The 15,665-nt window shown below is 40.4% G+C and overlaps 1 protein-coding gene across 1 annotated transcript in view; it reads right to left on the bottom strand.

Moving 5' to 3' along the window:
• Primpol (primase and DNA directed polymerase) overlaps positions 1–15,665 on the bottom strand; it is a 29,477-nt gene that overhangs the window by 4,703 nt on the left and 9,109 nt on the right. The window contains exons 4-9 of the mRNA XM_057752558.1: positions 13,942–14,089; positions 9,133–9,366; positions 8,332–8,494; positions 6,047–6,135; positions 3,871–3,960; positions 3,686–3,794 (exon numbers count right to left, since the gene is read on the bottom strand). Of these exons, the coding sequence (XP_057608541.1) occupies positions 3,686–3,794; positions 3,871–3,960; positions 6,047–6,135; positions 8,332–8,494; positions 9,133–9,366; positions 13,942–14,089 (833 nt within the window). The remainder of the gene's footprint in view (positions 1–3,685; positions 3,795–3,870; positions 3,961–6,046; positions 6,136–8,331; positions 8,495–9,132; positions 9,367–13,941; positions 14,090–15,665) is intronic.

The following is a 15,665-nucleotide window of genomic DNA, read 5'->3' as shown; positions in this document are numbered from 1 at the left end:
AATTTTCAAGTTATATCCACCAAAATAATATATCTTCAAAACACACAAGCCGGGCGGTGGTGGCGCACGCCTTTAATCCCAGCACTCGGGAGGCAGAGGCAGGCGGATCTCTGTGAGTTCGAGGCCAGCCTGGTCTACAAAGGGAGTTCCAGGACAGGCTCCAAAGCTACAGAGAAACCCTGTCTCGAAAAACCAAAAAAAAAAAAAAAACACAAGCAAGAGTGGACAGCATGCCAGGTGTGGTGGTGCACACCTGTAATCCCAGCACTCTGTGAGTTCAAGGCCAACCTGATCTACAAAAGCAAGTTCCAGGACAGCCAGGGCTGTGGCACAGAGAAACCCTGACTCAAAAAAACAAAATCAAAACAAAACAAGAGACAGCATTGTAAGGATGACGAATCTATTCACACAGACTGAGTGTGGAGTGTTCAGCCACAAACAGGATGTCTGTATCTCATTTTCTACCCAAGAGGGGTTGGGAACACTGTAAGAGCTGGGGTCAAGGAAGACTGCTCAGAACATTGTCTTCTGGACATGAAGGGCATTACACTTTTGAACTCACAGAAGTCATGGTTGCCTGCACAAAATCCGCACACGATCAAGCCAGTCAATATTCAATCATGGAGTGGGAAGAGGTTCACCAGTCCCCACACCTGGATGAGGGTGTGGACAGATGACAGCCTCTGGGGGAGGAAAGAGTCAGCTTTAAGAGTGCAGCTCTTGGTAGGCCAACTACACTCCAGCAGATGACCCCACACTCAGAAATATATGGGAAGGCAGGAAGGTGGGGGTCAATCTGGAAGGATCTGGGGAAGGAATTGGTATTAACATACATTGTAGAAGGATGGATGCAGATATGAATTCACAGACTGGAATTGGAAATGGAGTCCTAGCGCTGAAAGAAGTGAACACAAGCCCTGTCCTTAACCCAGAAGCTATCACCAATTGATAACCACTTACAAATAAAAATTTAGTTTCCTCCAAGGGAGTACTCTTAAGGGTAGGCTGTATGCCCAGCAGTAGTAGATGGCGGACAGGAAAAAAAAACCTTTGAAGGTTCCTTGTCTTATAATGCCATGTTAGGGCTTTTTCTCTTTTTTTTTTTTTTTTTAAAAATTGTTATGTCTTATTTACATATTTCTCTTTCCTTTTATGTGGTAGTTTGAAAGAAAATGGACCCCAAGGGAGTGGCACTGTTAGGAGGTGTGGTCTTGTAGGAAGAAGTGTGTCACAGTGGGTGCAGGCTCTGAGGTTTCTTTTGCTCAAGCTTTCCTCAAGTGACCTTCAGTTGACTTCCTGTTGCCTGCAAAATGTACCACTCTTAGCTCCAACACAAAGTCTGCCTGCACACTACCATGCTTACTGTCATGATAATAGACTGAATCTCCGAAACTGTAAGTGATTCACCCCAATTAAATGTTTTCTTTATAAGAGTTGCCATGGTCATGGTGTCTCGTCACAGCAATGGAACCCTAACTAAGACACCTTACATACATATTTTTTCATATATTATATATATATATATACACATACATATTATAAATACACATATATATTATATATGGACATGTACACACACACACACATACATATATATATATTCCAGTTTAGTGTTTTAATGGGATTACTGAGTGTACAAACAAATGGGTCTCTGCATCTATATCTGTTACTCCTGCCTTTTTTTGGTTTCTCTTCATTCTGTTAGTTTGTTTTGTTTTATTCCAATGTGTTTTTATTTTATTATATTTTATTTTATTATCCCTTAGAAGCCTATTTGTTTTTTAATTAATGTCAGAAAGGGGTCAATCCAGAAGGGATGGGAGGTGGGGAGAAACTGGGAGGAGTAGAGGGAGGGAAAACTATAATCAGGATAGATTATGGGAGAAAACATCTATTTTAAGTAAAAAGAAAAAGACATTTACTTGTAAAAAGAAAAATACATTGTATGACTGTGTCAAAGAATTTTAAAGAGATTCTTTTATAAGGATTTGATTTAAAAAATGCATTCTCTTAACAATCTAGAGATAAAGTAACTACCAAAAATAATCAGTAAAGATGCAGACAATATGAATAGAACAGTACTGATACAGCTAACAAACTTGATCTAATAGGCACATATGGAGTAGCTCTTTGTAATCAAGTGCAAACCATTAATAAAGACTGCTAGCTATACTCCGAGCATCCTCAAATTTAAAGGTATTAGTGTAAGGGCTGGAGACATGAGTCGGTATTAAAGGGGCTTACTGCTCATGTAGAGGACCCATATCAGTTGGCTCACAGCTGCCTGTAACTCCTATTTCCAGAGGATCCTGTGCCCTCTGGCTGGTCTCTGAGGGCACTCAATGCACATGGTGCACATGAACTCACACAGGGACACATAAACAAAGATAAACAGATCTTTGAAAGATAAGGCGATGCATTAGTTTGGGCTGGAGGGTTGGCTCAGCAGTTAGGAACACTTGCAGCTCTTGTTGCCAACACCACATGACAGCTCACGACTGTCTGCATCTCCAGTTCCAGGGAAGCCCATGCCTTCCGGCCTCCATCCATACACACCAGTGAAATACGCTAAACTAAGCAAATTTCAAAATCAGGAGGAAATATCAACAGTCTTAAATAATAAAAATAATCCCCGAAATATTTTTTTGCATAGTGTTAAATCTCCCCACAGGGAACTGAACCTGGATCCTCTGTAGGAGCAGCAAGTGCTGGCTATATAGTTTTTAACCTTGTATTACAAAAGAAAAATGACCAATGACACCTTGGAAAGCGAACAATAAAATACAAGAATTAGTAATTAGTAAAAAGAATTAGTAAAAGTAAAACTTAAAAAATTAGCAAGACTAAAATTGAAAGACTAATTAAATTATTGCAAAATTGACTAAAATTTTGCAGTACCACTGAGTCTTGTCTCCAATCCCCAAACATACAGTTTTGACTGCTTTTGTAAACATAATTAATCTAGTATACCACCTATAACAAAGAATCAGGCTATTCAACATGTTCTTCAGCAAAATATTCATGAACCTTTCCTCATGTCTAGCATAAATAAATTATGCAAGTGTCTCAGCTTTGACACTAACAACAGAGTAAACTCTCTCGTGACTGGTAACTTCCACTTTATCCCTATTCTAGCCAAATCCTCATACAGATTAAAATGCTATTTCTGGTTTTACTTTTGCACTTTACTTCTCTTTTTGTCCAGGAAAGTTCTTGAAACAGGGCCTGGTATGCAGGGTCAGCAGTCTTAATGAATACAGGTTCCTCCTGCAGCTTTGTCTAGAACAAAGAAACCTCACCTTAACCTCAGGCTTCAGGCTAACTGAAGAGTTTCCTCCTCACCCACATCTGCCCAGTTTACTTCTATCAGGTGTCAAGGACCAATGGTAGAGAAGAAGGGAAAGGCAATCTGTCCACCAGTACTGTCTACCATTGTCTCCTGCCCCATTCTGTTTAAGTTGATACTGTAGGGTTGTTATCAAACAAAGCAAAATAGAGCTGGTATGTACTAGAATTACTCTAACAGCAAATAAATTAATTTAACATTATACAATATTAATCAAATATAGGATATAAATTTATATATTATAAAAATTATTTATATTATCAACATTATTTTAAAAATTATAAGTATTTTAAATATATGTTAAAGGAATATAAGTCATTAATAAACAATATTACTTACATAATATTATTACTTTTGTGGGGTCTTCCAATGTTTTCACACCAACGATATTTACAAATATCATAAACCAGTAATTCTTCTGGAAAAAAGTAGTTCCAACGCCGAATTCCTGAAATGCAAAGGATGCTGCTCAAGGAACCATCACTCGGTCATGTAAGAGCTAATAAAATGTAAGCACACTTTACCTCCTTTAATGGCGTGTTTATTCACCAAAGAAATAACAAATTGGTCAACTTCAGGATACGGTGAGCATTGAAAGCCTTCAATGGATTCGGCTGCAATGGAGACAAGTATTTACCAATGAGAACAGTTAAATGCTGAACAAATAGTAATCAAATAATTAAGGATCCCCCTCCCCCGCCCCGGTTTTGCAACTTGCCTTACTGTCAGTTCCTGGGCTCTTGCTATGCTACAAGGAGGCAGACGGAAACTTCAACTGGGCCAGATGCTGGCTGGTTTTTATAAAAGACCTGTTTTCTTCACTCAGACAAGGAGAAGGTATATGTACCCTCCCTCAGCCCAGAAGCGGCACAGGTCTCCTGGCTAAGCCTGGGCGTTGCCCTGCCTCCTACTTCAGCCTTGATGTTTTGCTATTAAAAAGTAATGGTGCCACAGGACTTCAGCAGGTAGATACTGAGGCCACTCTGAGGTTGCAAGGATTCACAACAAAGACAAAACTCCCTGCCATCTTGTCTGAGCAAGGAGAAAGCATGAGCATCCAAACCACAAAAATGGCCAAACACTACTACCCTGGCCAGCTCAAGCAACTGTTGTGCTTTACCAATTATAGAGGTGTAGATCCCCCTCCAAACTGCCTCCTCCTAGAGATTTATAAGAAACTAGTGGAATTTATTCTCCCTCCAATAATGAGCCCATGCTTCCGTGTATCCACCCTGGAGTCCCAAAAGCCAGGCCCCAAAATTTAAGTCCTTTCCAACACTTTACTGGGGATACCCCAAGAATTTCCATCACCTCAGGGAACAGGGAATCACAAACTCAATTTGTGTTTCCTGGGTCTCTCACTGGAGGGCACTAACAACTTTATTTTGTATCTAAGAATCTATTGTTACAACTTAGAAGGATCCATTCACAAATTCACTTAGGTTTAATGACAGGAAAATCTAGTTTTTTAAAAATGAAGTTGGAATTTCACTTAAAATAGTTAAATATATAACTGGAGACATTTTGAAAAATATTTAAGTGTAGAAATGAAAAAAAAAAAAACAACTCCCAGGCAAGGTCTAGAAATATATCTTAAGTAATCAGAAGAAATAAACACAGGAAAATGTCACCCATATTTTTAATAGGTTTATAATCATATAATTTGTGTGTGTGTGTGTGTGTGTGTCTTATTGCTGTTATTGAAGCAAGAGGGAAGTACTGAACCCAGGGCAAGTGCTCTTTCACCAAGCTATATCCCCAACCTCGTAATTTTAGAACCTACTTTTTCTCTTATCACTATCAATGGGTGTCTTCCACTATATGGGTCTTACACATCTAAACTTTGTAGTTATGGAGTATGTCATCCAATTGTTGTATATTAGGTTGTCTGGAGTTTTTCACTATTATAATGATATACCAATATATGTAAATAAAAATATCAGAAATTTTACATAAGAAACTTGAGAAACTTCAAAAGACCCTATGGGGTCTTCAGTGTAGGAATGGACAAAATATGATAAAGTTATATGTGAAACACTTTTGCAGGCATGCAAGGTTAAACAGGAAACTACTATAGTAGTTGCCTATAATTTTTAAAAATACATTACATTAATGTACGTGTCTGTGTGCGTGCACACATATGCACACAGATGCACATGTGCCTGTGATTAAGTGTGGAGGTCAGAGCATATGCTGTGGGAGTCGGTTCTTGACTTTCACCATATGGCCCCTGGATTGAACCTGGGTTGTCAGGTTCGGTGAGCCATCTCATCAAGCCACCTGTCTTTGAGTATGGACAAAGAGTGAAAGCAGCACTGAAGAGATGACTTAGTGGTTACTTGTGGCCTCCGTAGGCACCAGACATGCACATGGAGCACAGACAAATATGCAGGCAAATATCCATTACAAAAAATACTTTTTCAAAAATGGGTGAAAGATTATGTAGTCATATTTTGATGTACTTGTTTTATATAAAATGCATTATTTATATATTCTTTAAATACTACAGAATAAAAATCAGGCATATTAATTAATAAATACCTATAAAATTTTTTATAGTATGTCCAACCTGGTTGTAGAAGAATTAGCTTTAGAATTAGAAGTGACCAGCAGATATGGGTACTTAAAATTTAAGATTTTTAAAGCAAAGTAGATTTAAGATCCCTAAATTTTAATGTGAAATTCTTTGTTTAAAGTTACCTGAAGCGCCAGTGCTGTTAAAATACTCAGCCCGCTTTCTTTTAGTCTGAGATGTGTCACAAGTGAGAATTCGTAAAGAGTCTGAGAATCTAAAGAAATCATATAAAAAGAAACAAAGCAACATTATGTTGGAATTAAAGTAGCAGGACCAGAGAGGAAACAGTGCCACATGGCTTCACTGTTATGGCCCAAGGTGCCAGTCTTCATAATGATAAAATCATGCCAATTAAAAAAACAATTTCCTGTAGGTTGGAGAGATGACTCAGCGGTTAAGAGCACCAGTTCCTCATCCAGGGAACCAGGGTTCAATTCCCAGCACCCATATAACAGCTCACACCTGTCTGTGACTCCAGTTTCAGGGCTTCTGATAGCCTCATGCAGACATACATACAGGCAAAACACCAGTGAACATAAAATACAATAGAAAAAAGAAAGAAACAAACAAAAACCCAATTTCCTTAAAATAGTCATTTGGGAGTTGTTTAGAATAATTTCTTCACAGAGTCACCCAAGTATTCCAGGGTAACTGAAGTGATTGAAAGAACAGTTCTACTCCCAGACAACAGACCTTTGAAATTTCTGTTAAGTTTTAGAGCTATGAATATGGACACGAAAAAGGAAAGAGTAATGAAAGCACACGGGACATGACCACAATTCACACTAACCCTGTAGACGCTGCCCCTCCAAGGCTCCGGCTGCTCTGGGGACATGTTATGTGTGCGCAGACATGTTATGTGTATGTTCTAAGCTTAATTCAACAACTCCGGAAGGTCATTATTCTCATTTTAAAAGTCTTTGATCTTGGTGGCATACACTTTTAATTTCAGCACTTGAGAAGCAGAGGCAGGCAGATCTCTCAGTTCAAGGCCATTCTGGTCTACAGAGTGAGTTCCAGGGCAGCCAGGGCTTCAAGTCTTTGATTTTACTTTTGAAAAATATCAGAGGAACACAAACACAATAGAGATATATGGTCAGGGGGTGGGGAGTATATCTTCCAACTACACATAACTTTTCCTAGAAAACCCCTTTAATAATAGCCTTTAATATTTGTTCCTTTTTGTTTGTTTGTTTTTTTGAGATAGATTTTCTTTGTGTAGCCCTGGCTGTTCTGGAGTTTGCTTAGTAGACCAGGCTGGCCTTGAACTCAGAGATCCACTTACCTCTGTTCCTGAGTACTGGAATTATAGGTGTGTGCTACCACATTCAGCTTAATAGTCCTTCTTAAAATTAGTTTATATAGATTTTTTTTCCTTAAAAAGTTTTGGGGAGATACAAAGGCAGGTGGATTTCTGTGAATCGGAGGCCATCTTGGTTTATATAGTGAATTCCAAGCCTACCAGATTACACAGTGAGTCTCTGTCTTAAAAAAAAAAAAACCCAAAAACTCAAAATAAAAAAAAAAAAACTTTTGAGGAGGGTAAAGGGCATAACAACATAGTAAATTAACATGGTTTAGTGCAGTTGTTAACTACTTTTGTTTGTTTTAGGGTTTTGCTGTGTTTGTTGGTTTGGGGGACCCAGCGATGAAGGGTCTTGAACTTACTATGTAACCAATGATGACGTTGAACTCCTCGTCCTTGCATGTCCACCCCCAAGTGCTAGAATTACAGATAGGTCTAGGACCTAACCACATTCTGAGCTGACAAAGTCACGTGAGCGACCAAAACATAGAGACCTACTGCGCAACAAGAGACCCGACAATAAGCAGCCATTATAGTGCAAACACTTACAGCATTTAAAGCTTTGCCTAGAATTGTTGGCAAACTATTAACTTGGAAAATATTTGTGATATGTTGTTGAATAGAAAAAAAATCACGTGACATAACTATATGAACATTGATCCCAATTAAAACACATTTTCTAGGGCTTGGTGCAGTGGATCAAATACAGGGCCTTGAGTACTCGGGGGAAGTACTAAGGCCAGAAACTGTTTTTGATCAGGGAGCTATGTAAGATCTAAATGAACATATGTATATGTGGAAAGAAATTGAGACAGTAGTAATTATACTTTCAAACACAATGCAAATGTCATTATTTTTTACTTTATATGTGATAACTTTAGAATAACTGGAATTTTAGAATACATTAAATCTAATCATTAAAAAGATATAAAGAGGAAACTGAATTGTTAGAAACATTCTTATTATTTTTCAGAAACAGAGGAAAGAGGCTTTTAAAAACGAACTTTCTTTTTCTTAAGGTAGAATCAATTTATACAATTCACATTTTAGCACTATACAATGATATTTACATAAATACATGATGATTAACTCTGTTCTACAGACCTGACATTGCTCACCAGGGAAGACAGGAAATACTGGTTTTCCTCAGAAATATCTTTTGACTGTTCTGGGATAAATCTGTTATCTTCAGCAACCTCCAAAGCCACACATTTTCCTATCTTTGATGATTGATACAGTCGAAAGTTTCTGTTTCTTGTATAAACTCCTACATCAAAAATTAATTTTAAAAATAAATGCGCGCTTCCCTGATTAGTTTTATGGCCAGCAAATGTTTTTCTGCAGAATTGCCAGAAAAGACAATTTTTCCCCATATACAAAATTAAGGCAATACACAATACAAATTAAGATGAGCTGAAGTTAAGATGATAGAAGGCCCCAAGCAGATAGCTACCTTAATGATTCTGGAGCATCTCTTCAGAGGAGAGCAGACAGAAGGGTGGGACAAAGTACCAGAAAGAAAATTTGCAACTGAGAGCTGCCAAAGAACCATAGCAGAAAACACCACAGAAAGGGGGGCACCAAGAAAAAAACAAGAGTATCTACAACTAATCTGATGAAAGGTGCATAAGATTTCTATCTAGAAAATTATACGACATGGCAAGAAATGATAGCCAGAATAAACAAGAGAACAGAGCAGAGTCCGAAATATGTGCAGACTCTGGGTGGATGGCAAGCGGTGGGGAGTGAGAGCCATTTCCAGCAAATGGTGCTGAGATAACTGGGTGTGACAAAGTAAAAGAGGAATCTTGACTTTTTCACTCTACAAGCGAAGTGGATCACGGAACCTAGGCAGAGCCCAAGCCCAAAGGACGCAGCACAGTCGACGGTGCCAATCTCACTTACCTAAGTCTACAAAAAGACACTTTTCTCCTATGTCATTCTTCACAACTAAAAAGGAAAGGTCGGGGCCGTGCTGTGTAGGCAACGCCGGCGTCTCCCGGGCTTCTGAAGTCTCTTGTTCTGATGGTACATCAGAAAACCAGGAAGCTTCGTGGCCCATTTCCTCTAGAATTTTATCTTCATCTTCCTGGGTAATTAAGTGAAGAGCAGGTTGCAGAATTTTTCTCACAAAATTACCTAAGAAGAAAAGGATTTAAGATTACAACCTAATCTTATTTCCCGTAGACTATAACTTAATGTTTAGATGCATATCTACAAACAACAATGTTAGGCGCTACAGCTTTCCCCTCAGTTATTTATTGTTATAAACTGTATCTGGCAAAGTCTGGCGAGTTCATCTCCTCTCTCCTTCACTTTGAGAGTCCCAAGGCTGTTTCTGACCATACATCTCCCTCAAACTGGTCACAAGATGAACTAGGCTTAGAGCTATTATCTGGAATTAATTCATATATTTTGTACTTCAACATCTGCCCTAAGACTCTGATCTACCTACACTGTGGAGAATTGGTGAGACAATTGAACTTCTTTAAATTCACATGTACTATTTATACCACAAAGCCAAGCATTAATTCAGCTATTATACTGCTTTGTATATAATACTGCATACAAGAAATAATGTAAGAAAACTTCTCTAGAACTGTACATTGGGCCTTATCACTTTAAATATTAAAAAGCTTCAATATTTACTTCATAACACACACATGCTTTACACTCAAAATCTTTTTCTAAACAAGACTTTCCTATGTAAAGAAACAAATACAATTTCTTTTCGGTTTGCTTTTTTTGAGGCAGGGTCTTCCTAAGCTACCCTGGATACCCTTGAACTTGGGATCACCCTTCCTCAGTCTCCTTTATTCTAGGACTGCAGGCCTGTGTCACCATGACTGACACATGTTTAGCATCTTAAAGAAACTAGAACTAGATATGGGGGCACTGGCATATTATTGCAGCTCAAAGAAAACAGTCGGGAGCCATGTGAGGCCAGCTAGGGCTACATAGCAAGACTTAGTCTCAAAACAAACAAAACAGGGCTGGGGAGCCGGCTCAGCAGTTGAGAGTGCTTCCTGCTCTACCAGAGGACCAGAATTCAATTCTCAGCACCCATGTCAGGCAGCTCACAACTGTTGCAACTCTGGTTTCTGGGGATCCGACACCTTCCAGCCTCAAGGGCATCTGCACTCAGGTGGCACTGACATAGATTCAGATTCAAACACACACACGTATACATACACACACACACACACACACGTATACACACACACACACACACACACACACTAAACATAATTAAATAATTGTAGAAAGCTGGGCTGTGGTGGTGCACGCCTTTAATCCCAGCACTTGGGAGGCAGAGGCAGGCGGATCTCTGTGAGTTCGAGGCCAGCCTGGTCTACAAGAGCTAGTTCCAGGACAGGCTCCAAAGCTTCAGTGAAACCCTGTCTCAAAAAAAAATAATAATTATTATTATTATTGAACATTAGAACATTAAAATGAAAACAAAAGGATTTGATTCTTGCAATAACACAAAGACGTGGTTATTTCTGGAGTGAAAAAGAGCAGGTGGCACTGGTTAACAAGATACAATGTATCAAAGGACTCTGAAACAGTATAAATATAAATCGATAGAACTGACTCTCCTGGAAACTTCAAATTCCATCTACTTGGCCCAGATAATAAGAACAGAGAGAACTGGACTGCAAAAAAATGGTTATATGGGCAGTACTGAGGCAGCCAGGCCTTTGACCCTTGGCAGAAAGCTAACATGGCAGGAGCATGACGGCAGTCAGCCAGCCTATTAGCACTCTGGCTCCCTGCCCATACCCCCCACTGTGTCCTTTCTCCTCTGATCTGTGGCAGACGTGCTCAGTAGAGATAAAGTTCTTTAATCTCTTCCATTTGGCCCAGTTCCTCTTTCTGCAAGGCTCGGAACAAGAACTTGAAGTGTCATAAAGAGGAACACCAAGACCGGGGAAATAAAGGGGAAACGTGGTCTAGTCTGTATTCCCTGAATCGCATTCCGGCTGTACAGACAGCCTTGGATAACAGAATGATAGCCTATTTGTCAGGTCTCACTGTGGCTATGCTCTATGATAGTAAAGGCTTTTTTCCAGTTTGGTTTTTTGAGACAGAGTTTCTTTGTAGCTTTGGAGCCTGTCCTGGAACTCTCTCTGCTCACAGAGATCTGCTTGTCTCTGCCTCCTGAGTACAGGGATTAAAGGTGTGCGCCACCACTGCCCGGTACTAAAGGCTTTCTTACTCTCGTCTGTATGATGAAATTCTACCCGAAACTCAGATACGATGTGCAGCAGAGGCTGCTGGTCACTAGCAACACCCTCTTCTCCTGCTAGACTCTCACCATGCAGCCTCTGTCAGCAGTCACAGAGCAAATTGAGAGGAGAAAGCAGGAGGCAAAGAAAGTTCCTCAAGACTGTCTTCAGACTCTGCTTATCCTCTGTGCACTCATTCAGCAAACACTTCCATTTATTACTGCTGTTAATATTCTAAGTATTATTGATACCAATATTAATACATGCTAACCTCTGAAAATAGGAAATAAACAACAGCCCCTGTCATCAAGAAACATTAAGTAGAACTCTCAGAGAGCTCCCTGGGTAAAGTATTTACAGTGTCAGCCTGAGACCCTGAGTTCAGATTCCCAGAAACTATGGAAAATATGAAAAAGGCCAAGCATGGCTGTACCATCAGTAACTATGGTGATGGGGAGCAGAAACAGGCAGATCCTAGGCGCTCGCTGGCCAGCCAGCCTAGCTGAAATGGCAATCTTCAGGTTAAGAAGGGATCCTATCATAGAACAATAATGTGGGAAAGTAATTGAGGAAGATATCCTCATGTCACCTCTGGCCTCCGTGTGCCCACAGGGGTGAGTGCACCTGCACACACACACGGACATGTTTACACCCACACCCACATGCGTGCTTGTGTACACTACATAGAATAGAGATAAGGAAACAGGAAATCACCCGAGGAAGTGGTAAGCGCTTTCATGTAACACTGGACGCTGCCACCCAGAAGAGCACCGGCCTTTTAAATTCTAGAGCTGGAGTGACACACAGCTTCTCAGATGACCTGAGAAGTTCAAAGTCTTGACAGATCAACCAAACTGGACTTCAGACAGCAGCATCAAAGGACTAGAGAAGCACGCTGTGGTGGGAACTGAGTTATAGCTGGAGTGGAGAGATGAGCTTAGAGCACAGTGGACCTCACTGTGCGAGTGGGGCAAGAACAAGCCCTGAAGAGTCTGAGGTACGTGTGCTATAATCACCTCACTCTAGCTAGCTAGCCAAATAATCCGGTGGAGATCTACCGAGGCTGAAGCACTCGATGGTGATGACTGACGCCACTCACTGACAGACATCACAAGAGAAGGAGTAAGTGCTTAGGGAAAGAGAGGGAGCTTGGAAGTGGAAGGACATGTTGAGTCGAAACGTCTGAGTGGAAATATTGGTGGGATGTTGCTGCAGGAATCTGGTGTCTAGAACAATCTAGGGTAAATATAAAGACCCTAGTGGTCTATGCGGATGATAATGGGAGCCGTGAGAGTGGGTGGCCAGAGTGGTGATGACAGAGTGAATAAAGGCTCACGCGTCATCGAGCCTGCAGTTCCTGACACCTGAGGGATGAAAGAGTTCGAAGCTGAGCCAACTAACATGGCAAGGTGAGGAGCGAGCACTCCAGCTCGCTGTGACCCAGCCCTTCTCTACCTGGGGCTTCAGAACCCTATGCCAGGCCTTCAGTGACTATGTCACCCCTCGAGACACTGGCAGCTCTGAAATGGGTTGCCTGCTACTAGGGTGTTAGCCAACACTCTTTAAGCCTAAGGCTGCTACATTCTGATGAACACCAGGGCTCTGGCTCTCTTTAAACCTTACAGATTCAGGTGTTCCCACTTGGCCTATCCTCATGGTCTCTGGACTGACTTCACTTTACACCCTGGCCTTCATTTGTCCTGGGGCAAATACTCTGCTTACCCTCTCAGGTGTGCACCCAGATGACACTGCAGTTCTAAAGTTCTTCCAGGGGCAATAAGCCCTTCTGGATATGACCCAGGGCCCAAGCCCCCAAACTAAGGCTAATCTAACGCTGAAGCAAAGGTCAGAAATACAGATAGACATCACAGATAAGGTCTCTCCTGGCTTCTCAGAAAACTGAAAAGGAATCCTATTGGAAAGAAACCAGTATCAGGACATGCACAGTTATCTCAGCGTGTATGGTAAGAGGCCTGCTGCTGATATCCTGAGTAGGTTAAACAACCTGGAACAGAACAACAGGTCAAGAGCTGAGATCAGTCGAAATGCAAACTTGGGTCAAAATTGAGGCCTATAGGACAGAGAAAAGCAAGGCTCAAGTTTGAGAGAACTGAGTGAGGATGAGAAAGCAAAATCTAGGTAGACGCCCCTCCAGCCAGGGGGAGGGCTTAGCTGTCTCTCATTGGCTGGAGGTACCCCCACATCCTACTATGTCACTTAACCTATATAAGCTGACACTCACAGTATAAACTGAGTTCCTGCTTTGAATTGATTCCCTACCGTGACTGATTGTCCTGCATCATGGGGCAGATAGAGCACTCACCTTTCCCTGGGGAATAAGGAGGCTGAGGAGGCCTAGCAAAACTCACTTCATCTTTTTAGAATAAGTAAGCAACCAAAAAGGTTAGAAAAACCTAGAAAGTTTCAAGAGGAGAAGGAAAACACAAGTTTTTAATATAACTAGGATCTTTGGAAAGGTACTCACCAACATGAATGTTATCTTTAAATGCCACATCATGGAGCTGAAATATTAGATGTCGGCTAAATTTTTCTTCAGTGCTGGAATCCAAGTTGAAAACATCTTCAGCTGAGCAGTGAACATTGTATAACTCCTCAAGTGCTTTACAAACATGCTAAAAATACAAGCACACGTAAATAATGTATGGTTTTGATTTTAGATTTCTCTATCAATCCAAATACCTTCTTACAAATTAGACGATTTATCATCATAACTTTTATATTATAGCAACCCTACCAATTGAAATACATCACTTAAAATTATTATATGTTTATGTCAAAATTTTAAAGGTAAGGCTGGAAAGATGGCTCAGGGGTTAAGAGCATTGCCTGCTCTCCCAGAGGTCCTGGTTTCAGTTCCAGCATTCACATGGTAGCTCACGACCATGCGTTCCTCCATTCTAGAAGCTCCAATATCCTCTTCTGTCTTCTGGGCACTGGCTGCATTTGATATACAAATACGTGTGCTGGCAAAACGTGCATAGACATAAAATTCTAAAAATAATTTAAAAATTTTTCTCATCGGGCTAGAGAGATATCTCAATAGTTAAAAGCAGTCGCTACTGTTTCAGAGAACCCAGGTTTGACTCGCAGTACATACATGGTAGCTCTCAACCATATGTAACCCCAGCCTCAGGGACTCTGATTCCCTCTTCTAGTCTCTATAAGTACCAGGATCACATATGGTGCACAGATATACATGAAGGCAAAAGCACCCGAACACATTTTTTAAAAAAATTCATATGCTCTCAGGACTGAAGAAGATTCTTAAAGGTCAAGCAATTTATATACTAATCTCTAAAACCATAATTATTATGTACCTCCTAAAATATTAACTATCTTAGTTAGGATTTCTATTGATATGAAAAAATATCATGACCAAAACCAATGTAGGGAAGAAAGGGTTTACGTCATCTTACAGCTTGTAGTACATCATCCAGAAAATTCAGGGCAGGAACTGATGCAGAGGTAACGGAGAGAGGCTGCTATTAGCTTATTCCTGTGGCTTGCTCAGTCTACTTTCTCATACCATCCAGGACCACCTGTCCATGGGTGGCAATGCCCACAGTGAGCTGGGCCCATCCACATCAATCATTAAGACAAAAAAATGGCCCGCAGGACAATTTGGAGAGGGCATCTTTTCCACTGAGGTTCCCTCTCCCCAAATGACTCTGGGTCATGCCAAACTGACAAAACAGTCACCAGAATAAAAGTTAAAAGTTAGAGTCTCTGGTCTCCTTTCATAACATATCAGAAAGTTTCCCACTTCTATTGAACCTACTTCTACCTCGAAGAATACAGCTGGAAATCATACAGCTTAGGAACCAACATTTGGATTTAGAAAGCGCTATTTGAGTTTTGGCCCTGTCACTTACTGTTCTTAGTGCTGTGATCAAATCTGATCCCAACAATCCTCGGCTGTGATATCAATAGTAAATATCACCTGACTTTTGGAATTATTGTAAGGAATAATGAAAAACGAGATTAAGGAGTTAGCTAGTGCCCCACACAGGTAACTGCTTAAAAGTACTGCCTGTGGAGGGAGCATCGAGACAAGTCCCTTCTTGTCTCTCATCTGCAAAAGGAAGAACTACCTACCATCAGTTAGCAGAAATGTCTGCAGAAGTTTATCAACCACTTAAATATCTAATAGTTATACAAGGAATTATACCCACTACCAGATTCATATTA

The sequence above is a fragment of the Chionomys nivalis genome, chromosome 20, assembly GCF_950005125.1.
Source record: "Chionomys nivalis chromosome 20, mChiNiv1.1, whole genome shotgun sequence".
NCBI lineage: Eukaryota > Metazoa > Chordata > Mammalia > Rodentia > Cricetidae > Chionomys > Chionomys nivalis.
This window is presented reverse-complemented; position numbering and strand designations above follow the sequence as displayed.